Source organism: Scyliorhinus torazame, chromosome 15 (assembly GCF_047496885.1).
Source record: "Scyliorhinus torazame isolate Kashiwa2021f chromosome 15, sScyTor2.1, whole genome shotgun sequence".
Taxonomy (NCBI): Eukaryota; Metazoa; Chordata; class Chondrichthyes; order Carcharhiniformes; family Scyliorhinidae; genus Scyliorhinus; species Scyliorhinus torazame.
Genome location: NC_092721.1, coordinates 62,488,328 through 62,508,643, shown reverse-complemented (window position 1 = coordinate 62,508,643; position 20,316 = coordinate 62,488,328). Strand labels below are relative to the sequence as shown.

Genomic DNA, 20,316 nt, shown 5'->3' with positions numbered 1-20,316 from the left:
AGACGTGCTGTTAGGTAATTTGGACATTCTAAATTCTCCCTCCCGTGTACCCAACAGGCATCGGAATGTGGCGACTTGGAGCTTTTCACAGTAACGTCTGTCATGCAAGAGTGCCTTTAAGAACTGGATGTTTAAGCAATGTACCTTTAAGAAAACAGTGATGTCATAGAGTGGGTGGGGCTGAGGTCAGGTCAGCCATTTTGCAGTTTAGTTTTACAGGTTTTCAGTTTCAGTTTTAAAAAGCAGCTGGTGTCTTGTGTTTCCAGAGAGCTGCAAATTTTGAAAAGGACTGGGTGTGTGTCTGTGTTTTGCAGTGAGCTGGATCTCTCCCATGAAAGACTATCTCTGGATCATTTGGGTGATTTAAACTTATAATAGTGAAGCCTTTAACCTAATGTGATTTTGTTTAAAGGCGTTAAGTCTCTTGGAAGTTTGAAGGAACATTTTAAGGAATGATTTACTGTTGCAATCTTTGAAGTAAGGTGTGTTAAGAGATCCAATGTTTATTTAAGATGTTAAGTTGAGTTCATGGAATAAACAGTGTTTTGTGTTTAAAAACCCACGTGTCCATAATTGTAATCCCACACCTAGGGAAAAAGCCGTGTGCCAAGAAAAGCAACAAATCCATTAAAGGGAGAGGTAGGTTGAACTCCATGATACATTTTGGGGTTCTGAAAACGCCTCGCCCATAACAACTGGGGGCTCAAGGGGGATAAAAGTCCATCTATTGGATTGTCTTTTGTGAACTTAAAGACAGTGAAGGATTGTTGCTTTTCTGGTGTGGTATTTTAGTTTAAGTGGGAAGAGTGTTGTGAACAATGGCTCTTTCAGAGGCTCAGAAGTTATTGGGGGTGGAGAATGTTACACGTAGTCCTTTACGGACAGAAACAAAAAGCAGACTGTTAGATTTGGCAAGAACATTGCAGTTAACATTACCTGACAAAATGCGAAAAGATGAGGTAATTATGGCGGTGGTTAAGCATTTAAAGTTGCCTGAGACAGAGTTTGACTCATTAGAAATGGCAAAAATTCAGTTGCAAATTAAACAAATGGAACATGAGAAAGAATTAAAGCGGCTGGCATACGAGAGAGAGAGAGAGGAAAGAGAAAGAGAGAGAGAGGAAAAAGAAAGAAAGAGAGAGGAAAAAGAAAAGGAGAGAGAAGAAAGGAGAAATGAAAGAATAGCCCTAGCAGAACAAAAAGAAAAAGGGAGATAGAGATCAGGGAAAAAGATGTGGAGATGCCGGCGTTGGACTGGGGTGAGCACAGTACGAAGTCTTACAACACCAGGTTAAAGTCCAACAGGTTTGTTTCGATGTCACTAGCTTTCGGAGCGCTGCTCCTTCCTCAGGTGAATGAAGAGATCTGTTCCAGAAAGACAACGGCGATTCTGCGTTGTCGCGGGTCCTGAAGGCCGCCTTGGAGAACGCTTACCCGGAGATCAGAGGCTGAATGCCCTTGACTGCTGAAGTGTTCCCCGACTGGAAGGGAACATTCCTGCCTGGTGATTGTTGTGCGATGTCCGTTCATTCATTGTCGCAGCGTCTGCATGGTCTCGCCAATGTACCACGCTTCGGGACATCCTTTCCTGCAACGTATGAGGTAGACAACGTTGGCCGCGTACCTGGTGGATGGTGTTCTCACGTGTAATAGTGGTATCCATGTCGATGATCTGGCACGTCTTGCAGAGATTGCCATGACAGGGTTGTGTGGTGTCGTGGTCACTGTTCTGAAGACTGGGTAGTTTGCTGCAAACAATGGTTCGTTTGAGGTTGTTTGAAGGCAAGTAGTGGGGGTGTGGGGATGACCTTGGCAAGATGTTCATCGTCATCAATGACGTGTTGAGGGCTGTGAAGAAGATGACGTAGTTTCTCCGCTCCGGGGAAGTACTGGACGACGAAGGGTATTCTGTCGGTTGTGTCCCATGTTTGTCTTCTGAGGAGGTCGGTCCGGTTTTTCGCTGTGGCGCTTTGGAACTGTCGATCGATGAGTCGAATGCCATATCCTGTTCGTACGAGGGCATCTTTCAACGTCTGTAGATGTCTGTTACGCTCCTCGTCTGAGCAGATCCTGTGTATACGGAGCGCTTGTCCATAGGGGATGGCTTCTTTAATGTGTTTAGGGTGGAAGCTGGAGAAGTGGAGCATCATGAGGTTATCCGTGGGTTTGCGGTAAAGCGAAGTGCTGAGGTGACCGTCCTTGATGGAGACGAGTGTGTCCAAGAATGCAACTGATTTTGGAGAGTAGTCCATGGTGAGTCTGATGGTTGGATGGAACTTATTAATGTCATCGTGTAGTCGTTTCAGTGATTCTTCGCCGTGGGTCCAAAGGAAAAAAATGTCATCCATGTATCTGGTGTATAACATCGGTTGAAGGTCCTGTGCGGTGAGTAGGTCCTGTTCAAACTTGTGCATGAAGATGTTGGCGTATTGGGGTGCGAATTTGGTCCCCATGGCTGTTCCGTGCGTCTGGATGAAGAACTTGTTGTCGAAGGTGAAGACGTTGTGATCCAGAATGAAGCGGATGAGTTGCAGAATTGCGTCTGGAGATTGGCAGTTGTCGGTGTTGAGTACTGAGGCTGTTGCAGCAATGCCGTCGTCATGGGGGATGCTGGTGTAGAGTGCCGAGACGTCCATTGTGACGAGGAATGTTCCTGGTTCAACTGGTCCATGGGTGCTGAGTTTCTGTAGGAAGTCCGTCGTGTCGCGACAGAAGCATTGCGTTGTGCTTGGGTGACGTTCGGGGCTGTCTTGTGAATGCGACTGATGAATCTGGCATTGACGCGACTCCTGACGGCTTGAGCATACATGTCGAGTCTAAGGCAGCGGCCTTCCGGAGGGGTCCAATTCGACTCTTTCCTCTTTACCCGCGACAACGCAGAATCGCCGAGCAGAAACTTATAGCCAAGTTCCGCACACATGAGTGCGGCCTCAACCGGGACCTGGGATTCATGTCGCATTACATTCATCCCCCACCATCTGGCCTGCGAAATCCTACCAACTGTCCTGGCTTGGTACAATTCACACCTCTTTAACCTGGGGTTACCCCATCTCTGGATCTGTAAAGATTTAATCACCTGCTAATGCTCGCATTCCAAGCATTGTTTGGCATCTTTGAATTTGTCTATATATGTGTTTCTGGAACAGACCTCTTCATTCACCTGAGGAAGGAGCAGCGCTCCGAAAGCTAGTGACATCGAAACAAACCTGTTGGACTTTAACCTGGTGTTGTAAGACTTCGTACAGGGAAAAAGATAAAGAGAGGGAGTTTGAACTTCAGAAAATGGCCATGAAACATGACAATCAGTTAAAATTGGCAGACGTAAACAGTTGGATGATAGTGATGAAGATAGTGAGAAAGAGCGTCATAGTCGACGGCTTGGTGGGAATCTATTTAAATATGTCCAAGCATTGCAAAGGTTTGACGAGAAGGGAGTGGAAGCCTTTTTCATTTCATTTGAGAAGGTAGCTAAACAAATGAAATGGCCACAGGACATGTGGATGTTACTGATTCAAACAAAGCTGGTAGGTAGATCTAGTGAAGTGTTTGCATCACTACCGGAGGAGGTGGAGAAATCCATCTTAAGTGCATATGAGCTAGTGCCTGAAGCTTACAGACAAAGGTTTAGAAATTTAAGGAAAGAATTTGGTCAAACATACATGGAGTTTGAAAGGCTCAAATAGAGTAATTTTGATGGGTGGATAAGGGCTTTGAAAATCGACCAAACGTATGAAGCTCCCAGAGAAATTATACTTTTGGAGGAGTTTAAAAATTCAATTCCTGATATAGTGCGAACTTGTGGAAGAACAGAGGGTTAAAACTGCGAGATTAGCAGCGGAAATGGCAGGTGATTATGAATTAATTCATAAATCAAAGATTGGTTTCCGACATCAGTTTCAGCCGGTGAGGGATAGAAACTGGGGACATGAGAAATACTCGTGGTAAAGGTAAAGGTGATCTGATGGGAGACAATAAAGAGAGTACCTCAGATTAAAAAAGAAATCCAGGAGGGTGGAAAAGAAATGAAAAGTTTCAGATGTTCTCACTAATAAACTTGGCCATGTAAAGTCACCGTGTTGGTGGTTGAAGAAGAGCACTGGGAAGGCTGATGTGGTAAAACAGGATAAGACAGTGTGGTTTGTTAAAGTGGTAAAGGAAAGCCCAAGGGAAGCAAAGGAGGTGCACACGATTATACAGCCTGTTCAAGAAGTAATTGTTAAGGTGCCAGATGTATTTCAAGAATTTATTTGTGTGGGTAAAGTTTACTCGTGAGGAGCAGGTAAACAAGTCACAATTTTAAGAGATACAGGGGCTAGTCAATCTTTAATGGTAAGAGATGAGGAATTATGTAGTTTGGGAAGAATGTTGCCAGAAAAGGTGGTGATATGTGGAATTCAGGGTGAGAGGAGTAGTGTTCCATTATACAAGGTAAGGTTGGAAAGTCCAGTGAAGAGTGGTGAAGTGGTAGTAGGAGTAATAGATAAACTACCTTGTCCAGGAATACAGTTTGTCTTGGGTAATGATATAGCTGGATCGTAGGTGGGAGTGATGCCTATTGTGGTTGATAAGCCAGTGGAAAATCAGACAACTGAAGTGTTGAAGGACGAATATCCTGCGATTTTTCCGGATTGTGTAGTAACAAGGTTGCAAAATCACAGGTTAAGACAAGAGGAGAAATCAAAGAGTGAAGATGAAGTGGAAGTGCAATTATCAGAAACGATTTTTGATCAGATGGTTGAAAAAGAACAAGAACAGGTGGAGGATGAGGCGGATATTTTTAGTTCAGGAAAATTGGCAGAGTTACAACAGAAACATGTAGAAATAAAATGGATATATCAGAAAGCATATACGGAAGAGGAATCTGAGATTATACCAGGGTGTTATTACCGTAAAAATGATGTCTTGATGCGTAAATGGAGACCTGTACATATACAGGCGGATGAAAAGTGGGCAGAAGTTCATCAAGTAGTATTGCCAGTAGGGTATAGAAAGGAGGTGTTGCGAGCTGCACATGAGGTACCAGTGGGAGGTCATTTGGGAATAAGGAAAACTCAAGCTAAAATCCAGAAACATTTTTATTGGGCTGGACTACATAAAGATGTAGATAAATTTTGTCAATCATGTCACACATGTCAAGTGATAGGGAAACCTCAAGCAGTGATAAAACCAGTGCCCTTTATACCCATTCCAGCATTTGAGGAACCTTTTACAAGGGTCCTAATCGATTGTGTAGGACCGCATCCTAAAACGAAAAGTGGGAATCAATATCTTTTGACTATAATGGATGTGTCTACTAGGTTTCCAGAGGCCATTCCAGTACGTAATATTACAGCTAAAGGTATTGTGGAGGAGTTACCTAAATTCTTTACTCGATATGGACTACCCACAGAAATTCAATCGGATCAAGGAACAAATTTTACTTCAAAGTTATTCAAAGAAGTTATGGATAGCTTAGGAATAAAACAATTTAAATCAACTGCATACCATCCAGAATCGCAGGGAGCGTTAGGTGGCATCAGACATTAAAGACAATGTTGAGGGCGTATTGTGAAGATTTTCCAGAGGATTGGGATAAAGGAATCCCATTCGTATTGTTTGCAATTAGGGATGCACCTAATGAGTCTACCAAATTTAATCCCTTTGAACTAATTTTTGGTCATGAGGTAAGAGGACCACTTAAATTGATTAAGGAAAAATTGGTGGGTGAGAAATCGGAAATTACACTATTGGATTACGTGTCATATTTTATGGAACAATTAAATTGAGCAGGTGAATTGGCTAGACAACATTTGAAAGTTGCACAAAATGTGATGAAATGGGTCGCGGACAAGAAATCCCAAGTTCGTAGTTTTGCCAGTGGGGATAAAGTTTTCGTGTTGTTACCAGTGGTAGGGGAGCCTTTAAAAGCTAGGTTTTGTGGACCATATCAGATTGAAAGGAAATTAAGTGAGGTGAATTATGTGGTAAAACGCCAGATAGAAGGAAGACTCACCGAGTGTGTCATGTGAATATGCTTAAAAGGTACTTTGAAAGGGAAGGAGAGAAAAAAGTGGTTTTAATGATTCTAACTCAAAGTGACGAACCAAATCCAGATGACTGTGAATTTGACATACCTCAAATTAAATTGGAAAATGAGGATGTTCTTAAAAATTGGGTTGAATTGTTAAGTTACCTTGTAGAGGAAAAACGAACTGACCTGAATGAGTTCTTGACATCACATGGGCAAGTTTGTGAAGATTAATTGGGAAGTACTAAAATGGCTATACGTGATGTAGATGTGGGAAATGCTGTTCCGATCAAACAACATCCATATAGGAGAGGTGGGAGAGGTGAGTGCACAAAAGGTGTGGCGGGAGTGCCTTTAGTCACGGAGCGCTGATTGGAACAGAGTGCATCTGAGTTTAGGTGAGTGACTGAGTTCGGGTGAGTGGATGTGTTTTTGTTGGTGTTCGGGTTTGTCCTTGAGGTTCGATAAAGAATTTTTTTAAAATATAGAAATATATTTAAATTAATTAACTAGTTGAATATGGCTGGACAGGTGATGTGCTGTTGCTGTATGATGATGGAACTGGTGGATCCCATTGAGACCGTCAGTGACCACATCTGCAGCAAGTGTTGGCTGCTCGAGGAACTTCGGCTCAGAATTGATGAGCTGGAGACCGAGCTGCACACACTGCGGCACATCAGGGAGGGGAAACATTGCCTGGACGCTTTGTTTCAGGAGGCAGTCACACCCGGTAGAATAAGTTCTGTTAATTCGGACAGTGGTCAGGGACAGAGTGGTGTGACTGCAAGGGAGGCAGGTAGGGGGATCCTGAGTTTAGGAGTTGAGGAGCCTCAGCCCTTGACCTTGTCCAACAGGGATGAGGTACTTGCTCCCTGTGTGGATGAGGAAGAGGGCTGTAGGGAGGATGCGTTGACTGACCACTGCACCGTGGTACAGGAAGCCATTCAAGAGGGGGGAGCAAAAAGACAAGTGGTAGTTGTAGTGGATTCTATAATTAGGGGGATTGATGGCATCCTTTGTAAGCCAGATCGAGAGTCCTGCATGGTATGTTGCCTGCCCGGTGCCAGGGTGAGGGACATCTCTGATCGGCTTGAAAGGATTTTGGAAAGGGAGGGGGAGGATCCAGTTGTTGTGATCCACGTTGGGACTAACAACATAGGTAAAACTAGGAAAGTGGACCTGTTTGGGGATTATCAAACACTAGGGACTAAATTAAAGAGCAGGTCCTCCAGGGTTATAATCTCTGGATTACTACCCGAGCCACGTGCCAATTGGCATAGGGTTGAGAAAATTAGAGAAGATAACACGTGGCTAAAGGAGTGGTGCGGGAAAGAGGGATTCCATTTCATGGGGTATTGGCATCAGTACTGGGGCAGGAGGGACCTGTACCGTTGGGACAGTCTTCACCTGAACCATTCTGGGACCAGTGTTCTAGCGAATAGGATAAATAGGTTGGTCACAAGGACTTTAAACTAGCAAGTTGGGGGGAAGGGAAGTGTAAAGCAATGGACAGTTTAATGGTTAATGGAGATCAAAGCAACAGGTTACGTGACAGGTTATTATGTAGAGTTATGGGTTCAAAGACAAGGAAAATTAGGAGAAAGGGTAAGAGGAAAAATAAATTGCGAAAAGTTACTGATCAAGGTGTTAGGATTCATAACAAAGACATAAAAAACAGCATAAGTGTACTTTACCTGAATGCTCGTAGTATACGGAATAAGGTGAATGAGTTGATGGCGCAAATCATCGTGAATGACTATGATTTAGTGGCCATTATTGAAACATGGTTAAAAGATGGTCACGACTGGGAGTTAAATATCCAAGGGGATCAGACTGTACGAAACGATAGAATGAACGGCAAGGGCGGTGGTGTAGCTTTGTTGTTTAAGGATGGCATCCGGGCAATAGTAAGGGATGATATTGGTGCTATGGAGGACAAGGTTGAATCAATTTGGGTGGAAATCAGGAATAGTAAGGCAAAAAGGTCACTGATAGGAGTAGTCTATAGGCCACCAAATAGTAACAGGATGGTAGGGCAGGCAATAAGCAAAGAAATAACGGATGCATGTAGAAATGGTACAGCGGTTATCATGGGAGATTTTAATCTGCATATCGATTGGTTTAACCAGGTTGGTAAAGGCAGCCTTGAGGAGGAGTTTATAGAATGTGCCTAGGATAATTTCCTGGAACAGTATGTAATGGAACCTACAAGGGAACAAGCGGTCCTAGATCTGGTCCTGTGTAATGAGGCAGGATTGATTAATGATCTCATAGTTCGGGATCCTCTTGGAAGGAGCGACAACAATATGGTGGAATTTAAAATACAGTTGGAGAATGACAAGGTAAAATCAAACACTAGTGTTTTGTGTTTAAACAAAGGCGATTACAATGGGATGAGAGAAGAACTAGCTAAGGTGGACTGGGAGCAAAGACTTCATGGTGAAGCAGTTGAGGAACAGTGGAGAACCTTCCGAGCGATCTTTCACAGTGTTCAGAAAAGGTTCATACCGACAAAAAAGAAAGACGGTAGAAAGGGGAAAAATTGACCGTGGATATCTAAGGAGGTGAGGGAAAGTATCAAATTGAAGGAAAAAAACATACAAAGTGGCAAATATTAGTGGGAGACTAGAGGACTGGGAAGTCTTTAGGGGACAACAGAAAGCTACTAAAAAAGCCATAAAGAAGAGTAAGGTAGACTATGAAAGTAAACTGGCTCAGAACATAAAAGCAGATAGTAAAAGCTTCTACAAATATATAAGACAAAAAAGAGTGGCTAAGGTAAATATTGGTCCTTTGGAAGATGAGAAGGGAGATTTAATAATAGGAGACGGGGAAATGGCTGAGGAGCTGAACAGGTTTTTTGGGTCAGTCTTCACAGTGGAGGACACAAATGATATGCCAGTGACCGATGGAAATAAGGATATGATAGGTGAGGACCTTGAGATGATTGTAATCACTAAGGAGGCAGTATTGGACAAGCTAATGGGGCTAAAGGTAGACAAGTCTCCTGGCCCTGATGGGATGCATCCCAGAGTGTTAAAAGAGATGGCTAGGGAAATTGTAAACGCACTAGTGATAATTTATCAAAATTCACTACACTCTGGGGTGGTCCCAGAGGATTTGAAAGTAGCAAACGTGACACCACTGTTTAAAAAAAGGAGGTCGGCAGAAAGCGGGTAATTATAGGCCGGTAAGCTTAACTTCGGTTGTAGGGAAAATGCTGGAATCTATCATTAAGGAGGAAATAGCGGGGCACCTGGAGGGAAATTGTCCCATTGGGCAGACGCAGCATGGGTTCACACAGGGTAGGTCGTGTCTGACTAATTTGGTAGAATCTTTTGAGGGCGTTACCAGTGCAGTAGATAACGGGGAGCCAATGGATGTGGTATATCTGGATTTCCAGAAAGCTTTTGACAAGGTGCCACACAAAAGGTGGCTGCATAAACTAAAGATGCATGGCATTGAGGGTAAAGTGGTAGCATGGGTAGAGGATTGGTTAACTAACAGAAAGCAGAGAGTGGGGATAAATGGGTGTTTCTCTGGTTGGCAACCTGTAACTAGTGGGGTCCCTCGAGGATGATTGTTGGGCCTGCAGTTGTTCACAATTTACATAGACGATTTGGAGTTGGGGACCAAGTGCAATGTGTCAAAGTTTGCAGACGACACTAAGATGAGTGGTAAAGCAAAAAGTACAGAGGATACCGGAAGTCTGCAGAAGGATTTGGATAGGTTAGGTGAATGGGCTAGGGTCTGGCAGATGGAATTCAATGTTGCCAAGTGTGAGGCTATCCATTTTGGGAGGAATAACAGCAGAATGGATTATTATTTAAATGGTAAGATGTTAAAACATGCGGCTGTGCAGAGGGACCTGGGTGTGCTGGTGCACGAGTCACAAAAAGTTGGTGTGCAGGTGCAACAGGTGGTTAAGAAGGCTAATCGAGTTTTGTCTTTCATTGCTAGAGGGATGGAGTTCAAGACTAGTGAGGTTATGCTGCAATTGTATAGGGTGTTGGTGAGGCCGCATTTGGTGTATTGTGTTCAGTTTTGGTCTCCTTACCTGAGAAAGGACATATTGGCACTGGAGGGAGTGCAGAGGAGATTCACGAGGTTAATCCCAGAGTTGAGGGGATTAGATTATGTCGAGAGGTTGAGTAGACTGGGACTGTACTCATTGGAGTTTAGAAGGATGCGGGGGGATCTTATTGAGACATATAAAATTATGAAAGGAATAGATAGGATAGATGCGGGCAGGTTGTTTCCACTGGTCGGGGAAAGCAGAACTAGGGGGCATAGCCTCAAAATAAGGGGAGGTAGATTTAGGACGGAGTTTAGGAGGAACTTCTTCACCCAAAGGGTTGTGAATCTCTGGAATTCCTTGCCCAGTGAAGCAGTTGAGGCTCCTTCTTTAAACGTTTTTAAGAAAAAGATAGATACCTTTCTAAAGAATAAAGGGATTCGGGGATATGGTGTACGGGCCGGAGAGTGGAGCTGAGTCCACAAAGATCAGCCATGATCTCATTGAATGGCGGAGCAGGCTTGAGGGGCAGATGGCCTACTCCTGTTCCTAATTCTTATGTTCTTATAGACTTAATCCTTTAAAATTGTCACAGGTTAACAAAGAGATTGAGAGTTTGCTTAAAAATAGCATAATTGAAGTGGGTTGCAGCCAATGGAGCTCACCGATAGTGATGGTACCTAAACCAGACGGTACCCAACGGTTGTGTGTGGACTATAGAAAGGTGAATGCAGTTACAAGAACGGACTTTTATCCTGTCCCACCATTGAAGGACTGCATGGAGAAAGTGGGACAATCTGCTTTTATTTTCAACTTCCAGACATGAAAAGAACATTTAAAACCTGGTATTGAGTTCTTCGATCGACTTCAGGAGGTGGGTTTGGTGATGAACCTAGCCGAAAGTGAACTTTGAGAAGCCTGAATCACTTTCCTTGAGGAGTTGCCGGTACCCTCAAGACGAAGGGAGGCAATGCAATCTCTTAACATGAATGAATTTGATCGAACAGATGTGCAAAAGTTTTGTGGCGTGATTACTCCACTGATGGAATTGCTGAAGAAACGTAAAAAAATCCAATGGACAGCGGACTTTCAACAGGCATTTGACTGCCTGAAAGCTGTCATCACCAATGTTCCTGTATTGGAGAATTGCAAGGGACTCTGTGGTCAGATTGAACTAAAGTATCTGATTCTAAAGAGAAATGCCGAGGAGTAGAGGAATGGATAGATCGTGCAGAGACTTTGTTCAAAGAGACTGTCAATCAAGAAGGATTTCGGTTGGAGGAAGAAGAACAAAGAAAAATGGACTATATTATTATATCTGTTTGAGTGAGTTGTTTTCTTTAAATGAAAATGTATATTCACTGTGTACATTTCTTAATTGATGATGCAAAGGTGAAAAATGAAACCATCTTGAAGTTGATGGTTTATTTTTTTTTTCTTGGGGGGGAGATGTCATGCGAGAGTGCCTTTATAAACTGGATGTTTAAGCAATGTACCTTTAAGAAAACAGTGATGTCATAGAGTGGGTGGGCCTGAGGTCAGGTCAGCCATTTTGCAGTTTAGTTTTGCAGGTTTTTAGATTCAGTTTTAAAAAGCAGCTGGTGTCTGTGTGTTTCCAGAGAGCTGCAAGTTTTGAAAAGGACTGGGTGTGTGTCTGTGTTTTGCAGTGAGCTGGATCTCTCCCATGAAAGACTATCTCTGGATCATTTGGGTGATTTAAACTTATAATAACCTGATGTGATTTTGTTTAAAGGTGTTCAGTCTCTTGGAAGTTTGAAGGAACATTTTAAGGAATTATTTACTGTTGCAATCTTTGAAGTAAGGGGTGTTAAGAGATCCAATGTTTATTTAAGATGTTAAGTTGAGTTCATGGAATAAACTGTTTTGTGTTTAAAAACCCACGTGTCCATAATTGTAATCCCACACCTAGGGAAAAAGCCGTGTGCCAGGAAAAGCAACAAATCCATTAAAGGGAGAGGTAGGTTGAACTCCATGATACATTTTGGGGTTCTGAAAATGCCTCGCCCATAACACGTCATTGCAGTGTTAATGTAAGCCTACTTGTGGCAATACAGATTATTATTATCTACCAAAACCAAATTGACAACATAAGAAAGCTTCTTGGGTGTGTGTTTTTTATTAAATTTAGAGAAGTTCCACACAGACAGTGACCAGGGTCCAGGATCGAACCCGGGTCCTTCGCGCCATGAGGCAGCAGTGCTAACCATTGTACCACCGTGCTGCCCGGGGTGTGTTTGTGACCAAAGGTAAGGATTCCACACGTAGTTAGATAGACAGGATACAACAAGCTTTATTCTACTCCACAATACAATAACTCTCTACTCCACTCCCCTCCGGTCCTCTTCCCCGACCTGCTCCCAGGGCAGGTTTAATATCCTGTGGGGGCTCCCCCACTTGAGTAATTTGTATTCCAAGGTGTAGGAGCAGAATCTGGTACAATGTAGGTACTGACCTGTTAGGAGGTCATAACAGTGTCCCTGTTGACCACGGCACATTAATATAATAGCTCCTGGATACTTTTCCTGGCACAATTGCTGGATGGGGGAGATGATCCCACATCCAACACTTTAATGCTCTGAAATATTAACTCTATGGGCCATAGCGTCCTCATAAGTGGCAATCCGTGTTGTATTGTCACTCCAAGCCCAATTACCTTCTTTCTTCCGAGCCCCCCTCGCTTGAGCTGAATCAGACGGGCAAAATCCACACGGCCCGTCCTCTAGGCGCAGCATCGAAATCCAACTCCATCGAATTGAAGGACATGCTTCCTTTTCTATGACACTAGCTACAGTAAACCAGGTAAGTTAAAGGTCCCATTGAAATGCATAGGCCAGGAAGAAGGTAAGTGGACAGGATTGGAGGTTGAAGGGGGGAGAGGTTAAGGCGATGCGAGGAAACCCACGTAGACACGGGGAGAAAGTGCAAATGCCAGACAGACAGTCACCTGAAGCCGGAGTTGAACCCGGGACCCTGGAGCTGTGAAGCAGCAGTGCTAACCCTGTGCCACCATGCTGCCCTAGTTAAATGAGCACTTCCTGTGCTGAAATCAATGAGTTTTAGTGATAGATTCAGAAAACAGATCAAAACCTGCTAACAAGCTTGAGAAACAGGAAGTATGACATCTAAAGAACCCAGTCAAGGATAGCCCTTGTGTTCACCCTGATGATGATTGACTGAATATGTTGCAACAGTATTAAGAATAAACCCCTGCTGTGTACAGGCTGGGGAGTGGGAGTTGAGGATGTCACCTGACACATGATGATTTGTGTCACTAAGCCTACCCTCCAGTGTTTTCCCCTCATGCTCAAGATCATGAAAAAGGACACAGCTGATACTAGGGTGCGCTGAAGTAAAGACACGATAGACCATCAGTTTGTATAGAGGGAGGTTAGTTTAAAGTAAAGGATGAGAGGTGCACGAATGAGGACAGAGCAGATGGAGAATATGCCCTTTTGATACTGAAGTTACTTAAAATGTACACGTCTTTAGTTATGCATATCAGAAGGGGAGGAGTCTTTCAAAAGTCTGCCCATTAAGGTTAGCATTTGGAACAATGACCAATCATGTTTTGTTTTAGTTTCAGCATATGAAATGTTCTAAATTGTATCATGGTACTGCAGTTGGGAAAATAAATCAAAATACAGCTCATGCCAACAGGACACAAGATGCACAATTATCAATTTTGTTCCAGGTGAATTATTGGACTAGTATAGCTGAAAAAGTGTACTTTGGGGTGAAGATGAGAATGTTACAACAAAGAGAAGGTTTCAATGCACAGCTCCGATGTTTGATTTACTCCGCCTTCATCCTCACTTCAGCAGCTGTTCTGTCAGCTTATGTAGCAGCAGTTACTCTACACCATGTGCTTGAACTGAAAACAGAAATGTCATCCATGAGACAGGAGTTGGAGACATACAAGTTTCAACGAGACCACATGGAAGCATTAACAAAGGTGATCAAGGACCTGTCAACCAACTGGAGTCATTCAGTAAATCGGGTACTCTCCAGTAATTTGATCCGTTGGAATGGAAGTTGCTTATATTAAAACATTTTTCAGCACTTGCAGAGGGCTGAGCTTTTTTAAAAAAATAACTTTGTTTTAAATTAGGTCAGTGAATTTCTCAAGAAAAGACACCACTACAGGGAGAAACCAAGAGAAGAAAAAACTAAATTTAGAGGAAGACGTTCACTTCCTGAACAAGGTTTGTGTTTGCCTGAAATTGAACTTTTGATTTCTTTGGATTGTATAGAAAAGTTTGTACTGCGTATAATTTATATTAATACACATTACTGCCTAAAAACCTTGGGGATTAAATCAGTTACCTGTTTGCAGGTGTGTTTTTAGACTTCACCAATATTGCAACCTTCGCATTACATTGAGTTGGAACCTGTCCCAACTCAGTCCCCAGCAGGTGGTCTCTTATCCCATGGATTTGTCATAGTGCAGACTGCTAAGCTTTAGTTTTAAAGAGGCCTTAAAATTCTGCTGAGCAATATTTAAAGTTACTTGAAGTCATAGACATAGACATAGAATTTACAGTGCAGAAGGAGGCCATTTGGCCCATCGATTCCGGACTGGAAAGACCAACCCACCTAAGCCCACACCTCCACCATATCCCCACACCTCCACCCTATCCCCATACCCAGTAACCCCACCTAACCTTTTTGAACACTATGGACAATTTAGTATGGCCAATCCACCTAACCTGCACATCGGAGGTTATTCAGAGAGTGTGAATGTTACCGTCAGTGCTCTCCAAACATTTGAATTGTAATTGTCTGTCAGACAGTAGAATACTGACCAATTTGGATAGTGCAAGCTAGGTAAAGTCGCCATATTCCCAGATGATCATAGGCTGCTCTCCCCTTTGAGGGGGAGAACTGACTGGTGGTGATTTAATGTGAGGTTTTAATGTTGAGGGGCAACATTGAGAAGGTTCATGAATAACCTCAATCAATACAGGAATTGAACCCACACTGTTGGCCTTGCTCGGTATCATGAACCAGCTGTCCAACCAACTGAGCTGAACAGTGATACAGTGCAATATTCTGTTTCATGAAATTTTTTTGAAGTTTTGTTGGAATTTTCTTTCAAGCAGATGAAGTTTTATGCTCTCTATTGTGCGAACTGAAATATTTTCTCTTTGCTATGACTCAACAAAACTTTGAAAATCCCCTTGGTAAGTGAGGTAATTTTGATTTCGAAACTTCCTAGAATTACCCTAACTGCATATAGCAATTCAAAAAAGTATACGTTGACCAGTTTCTATTTCCAACACTATGCAAGAGCCCATGTTAAAGACATAAAAGAAAATTCCAATTATCATCAGGATCAAGGTTTAATTATTTCAGAACTGTCATTTCAAACAAAAGAATAACATGATTTATTAAAACTCCTGTTGATGAGATTCTTTTCTATCTCAGATCAGCTCACTTGAAAGAAACAAGACTATTTTCTGTTCTATCAAACATTAGAATCCAATGTATTGCATGCTGTAAAACAGTTTGATTTAATAGAAAATTAGTCTTTTTTTCCTCACTGATAAAGTTCTGGTGTTATTGGCAATTTCTGATATTTTACTACTGTACTATTGCATGATTTACTTATGGTGCCTTAAAGGTAGCACTGCTATTTATACAGTTTGTAGAGGTCTTGGTAAACTCTTGGTGTTTGTTTTAGCTTGTCAGCACTTCAAATCCAGCCTACGCATGATATTTTAAGTTTCCTTCAATTAAATAAATTGAAATATTAAATGGTTCAAGCACACAGCAATTAAAAATTTTGAATTCTCAAAATAATTTCAATTAAGCAACTTTAACTTAAGAAGGCACTTTCTGTTCATTCATGGGATGTGTGCACAAAGAACAAAGAACAAAGAAATGTACAGCACAGGAACAGGCCCTTCGGCCCTCCAAGCCCGGGCCGACCATACTGCCCGACTAAACTACAATCTTCTACACTTCCTGGGTCCGTATCCTTCTATTCCCATCCTATTCATATATTTGTCAAGATGCCCCTTAAATGTCCCTATCATCCCTGCTTCCACTACCTCCTCCGGTAGCGAGTTCCAGGTACCCACTACCCTCTGCGTAAAAAACTTGCCTCGTACATCTCCTCTAAACCTTGCCCCTCTCACCTTAAACCTATGCCCCCTAGTAATTGACCCCTCTACCCTGGGGAAAAGCCTCTGACTATCCACTCTGTCTATGCCCCTCATAATTTTGTATACCTCTATCAGGTCGCCCCTCAACCTCCTTCGTTCCAGTGAGAACAATCCGATTTTATTCAACCGCTCCTCATAGCTTATGCCCTCCATACCAGGCAACATTCTGGTAAATCTCTTCTGCACCCTCTCTAAAGCCTCCACATCCTTCTGGTAGTGTGGCGACCAGAATTGAACACTATACTCCAAGTGTGGCCTAACTAAGGTTCTATACAGCTGCAACATGACTTGCCAATTCTTATACTCAGTGCCCCGGCCAATGAAGGCCAGCATGCCGTATGCCTTCTTGACTACCTTCTCCACCTGTGTTGCCCCTTTCAATGACCTGTGGACCTGTACTCCTAGATCTCTTTGACTTTCAATACTCTTGAGGGTTCTACCATTCACTGTATATTCCCTACCTGCATTAGACCTTCCAAAATGCATTACCTCACATTTGTCCGGATTAAACTCCATCTGCCATCTCTCCGCCCAAGTCTCCAGACAATCTAAATCCTGCTGTATCCTCAGACAGTCCTCATCGCTATCCGCAATTCCACCAACCTTTGTGTCGTCTGCAAACTTACTAATCAGACCAGTTACATTTTCCTCCAAATCATTTATATATACTACAAAGAGCAAAGGTGCCAGCACTGATCCCTGTGGAACACCACTGGTCACAGCCCTCCAATTAGAAAAGCATCCCTCCATTGCTACCCTCTGCCTTCTATGGCCTAGCCAGTTCTGTATCCACCTTGCCAGTTCACCCCTGATCCCGTGTGACTTCACCTTTTGTACTAGTCTACCATGAGGGACCTTGTCAAAGGCCTTACTGAAGTCCATATAGACAACATCTACTGCCCTACCTGCATCAATCATCTTAGTGACCTCCTCGAAAAACTCTATCAAGTTAGTGAGACACGACCTCCCCTTCACAAAACCGTGCTGCTTCTCACTAATACGTTCATTTGCTTCCAAATGGGAGTAGATCCTGTCTCTAAGAATTCTCTCCAGTAATTTCCCTACCACTGACGTAAGGCTCACCGGCCTGTAGTTCCCGGGATTATCCTTGCTACCCTTGCACATTGTTGGCAAGGCCAGTATTCATTACACATGCATAATTGGAATTGAGATGGTTCTGGTTAGATATCTCCTTGAAAAGCTGATAATCTCTAAGACAGTCAGGTTTAGTTTGTGAATAAATGCACATCTGCTTTAATACTAGTCTGATGCAATAACTAATCGCTGCCTAGCAAATAGACTTGCAGTTAACTTGAAGCCATGTTTCAACTTTCTTTTATTTTTTCATGGGCTGTAGGCTTTGCTGGGTAGGTCAGCATTTAGTGCTCATCCCTAATTACCCCTGAGAAGGTGGTAGTGAGCCACCTACTTGACCCACTGCAGTTTTTCTGATGTAGGGGCACCCACAATGCTGTTAGGAAACGATTACCAGCTTTTTATCCCAGTGACAATGAGAAAACAACAGTATAGTTCCAAGTCACGATGGTTTGTGATTTGGAGGCACCTTGTAGCTGGTGGTGTGCCGATGCATCTGTTACTCTTATCCTTCGAGGTGGTAGAGATCATGGGTTTGGAAGATGCTGTCGAGGGTGGCACAGTAGCACAGTGGTTAGCACTGTTGCTTCACAGCGCCAGGGTCCCAGATTCCTGGCTTGGGTCATTGTCTGTGTGGAGTCTGCACGTTCCCCCTATGTCTGCGTGGATTTCCTCCGGGTGCTCCGATTTTCTCCCAGAAGTGCCAAAAGACGTGCTGTTACGTCATTTGGACATTCTGAATTCTCCCTCTGTGTACCCGAACAGGCGCAGGAATGTGGTGACGGGGGGCTTTTCACAGTAACTTCATTGCAGTGTTAATATAAGTCTACTTGTGACAAAGATTATTATTTTTTAAAAAGGGAGCCTTGATGGTTTAAAGATGGTACACATCGTTGCCATTGTGTGTCAGCTGTGGAGAAAGTGAATGTTTAAGGTGACAGATTGGGTGCCAATCAAGCAGGCTGCTTTGTCCTGGATGATATCAAGCTTTTGAGAATTTTTAAAGCTGCGCTCATCCAGGCAAATGGCCAGTATACCATCACACTCCTGATTCGCACCTCATCGATGGGGACAGATTTTGGTGAGTCAGGAGATTATAGAGTCATAGAGTTTCACAATACTGAAAGAGGCCATTCAGCCCATCGTGTCTCTGACAACCATCAAGCTCCTAACTATCCTAATCCCATTTTCCAGCATTTGGTCCATAGTGTTATGGCCCAGGGTTTAGAGAACCCCAAAATGTATCATGGAGTTCACCTGACCCACAACGTTTAATAGATTGTGGTATGGGGAGCACACGGCCCATTCTACAGGTGTGGTACAGCAGAAATGGAAAAAGTATTTTTTAAAGCAAAACAATGTTTATTCTATTAACTCAAGTTAACCTTTTTAAAACATACAGTGAACATTTTAGCAACCATCAGTTCAAATACAACCCCCAAAGAATACAAGACTAATCCTTAAGCTGTCCTTTTAACATCCATTAGACTTTTAAAAAGCCTTTAAAAGTTTTTAGATTACAGAGAGAGAGACTAATACTCCTTCTGGCGGTGACTGCAGCTATCCAGCTCTGAAAACGAAACTAAAACACACCCTGCAGCAAACAGCCTAAAACGAAAGTAAAAAGCTGACAGGCGGCCCAGCTCCACCCACACTCTGACATCACTGATAAACACCCATTTCTTAAAGGTACATTTCTTAAACACCCATTTCTTAAAGGTACTCTCACATGACAACCTCCCCCCAAGAAAAAAAAATAAACCATCAACTTCAAGATGGTTTCATTTTTAACCTTTTCACTATCCTTTAAGAAATGCACACAGTAAATATACTTTTGCGTTTCAAAAAACAACACATACTAACAGGTATAATAATATAGTCCATTTTTTTCGGTTCTTCTTCCTCCAACTGAAATCCTTCTCGATTGACAGTCTCTTTGAATAAGAAGGTCTCTGCACAATCCATCCATTTCTCTACGCCTCGGCATGTCTCCTTAAAGTCAGATACTTTAGTTCAATCTGATCACAGAGTCCCTTGTAATTCTCCAACACAGGAGTATTGGTTATCACAGCTTTCAGGCAGTCAAGTGCCTGTTGAAACTCCGCTGTCCACTGAAATTTTTGATATTTCTTCAGCAAGTCCATCAGGGGAGCAACCACGCTACAAAACTTTTGCACAAATGTTCGATCAAATCCACTCATGCCACGAAATCGCATTATTTCCCTTTCTGTCGAGGGTATCGGAAACTCCTCAATAACTGTTGGTTTCACATCCCGTGGGATCATTTGACCCTGTCCAATTGCATGGCCAAGGAAAGTGACTTGGGCTTTTCCAAATTCACTTTTGGCGAAGTATATCACCCAAACCCGCCTCCTGAAGTTGATCGAATAACTCCATCAGATATTTTTAATGTTCTTTCCATGTCTGGCTGAAAATTACCAGATCGTCGATGTATACCGCACAATTGGGTAATCCTGAAACAACTTTGTAGTTGTTTGTTAGGATAAGAGTCCGTTCTTGTAACTGCATTAACCTTTCTATAGTCCACACACAACCGTTGGGTACCGTCTGGTTTTGGTACCATAGATTATCATAGATTATCATAGAAATTACAGTGCAGAAGGAGGCCATTTGGCCCATCGAGTCTGCACCAGCTCTTGGAAAGAGCACCCTACCAAGGTCCACACCTCCATCCTATCCCCATAACCCAGTAACCCCACCCAACACTAAGGGCAATCCTGGACACTAAGGGCAATTTAGCATGGCCAATCCACCTAACCTGCACATCTTTGGACTGTGGGAGGAAACCGGAGCACCCGGAGGAAACCCACGCAGACACGGGGAGAATGTGCAGACTCCGCACAGACAGTGACCCAAGCCGGGAATCGAACCTGGGACCCTGGAGCTGTGAAGCAATTGTGCTAACCACAATGCTACCGTGCTGCCCCTATGGGTCATCACTATGGGTGAGCTCCATTGGCTGCAAACCACTTCAGCATACTCTCAATCTCTTT

General features: G+C 43.0%; 1 protein-coding gene across 1 annotated transcript in view; it reads left to right on the top strand.

Annotated features, from left to right (window-relative positions):
• Positions 1–13,770: 13,770 nt before the first annotated feature.
• The window catches only part of LOC140391613 (uncharacterized), a 54,660-nt gene continuing 48,114 nt past the window's right edge, over positions 13,771–20,316 (top strand). Inside the window, exons 1-2 of the mRNA XM_072476274.1 lie at positions 13,771–14,040; positions 14,152–14,245. Coding sequence (XP_072332375.1) covers positions 13,783–14,040; positions 14,152–14,245 — 352 coding nt within the window. The 5' untranslated portion in view covers positions 13,771–13,782. The remainder of the gene's footprint in view (positions 14,041–14,151; positions 14,246–20,316) is intronic.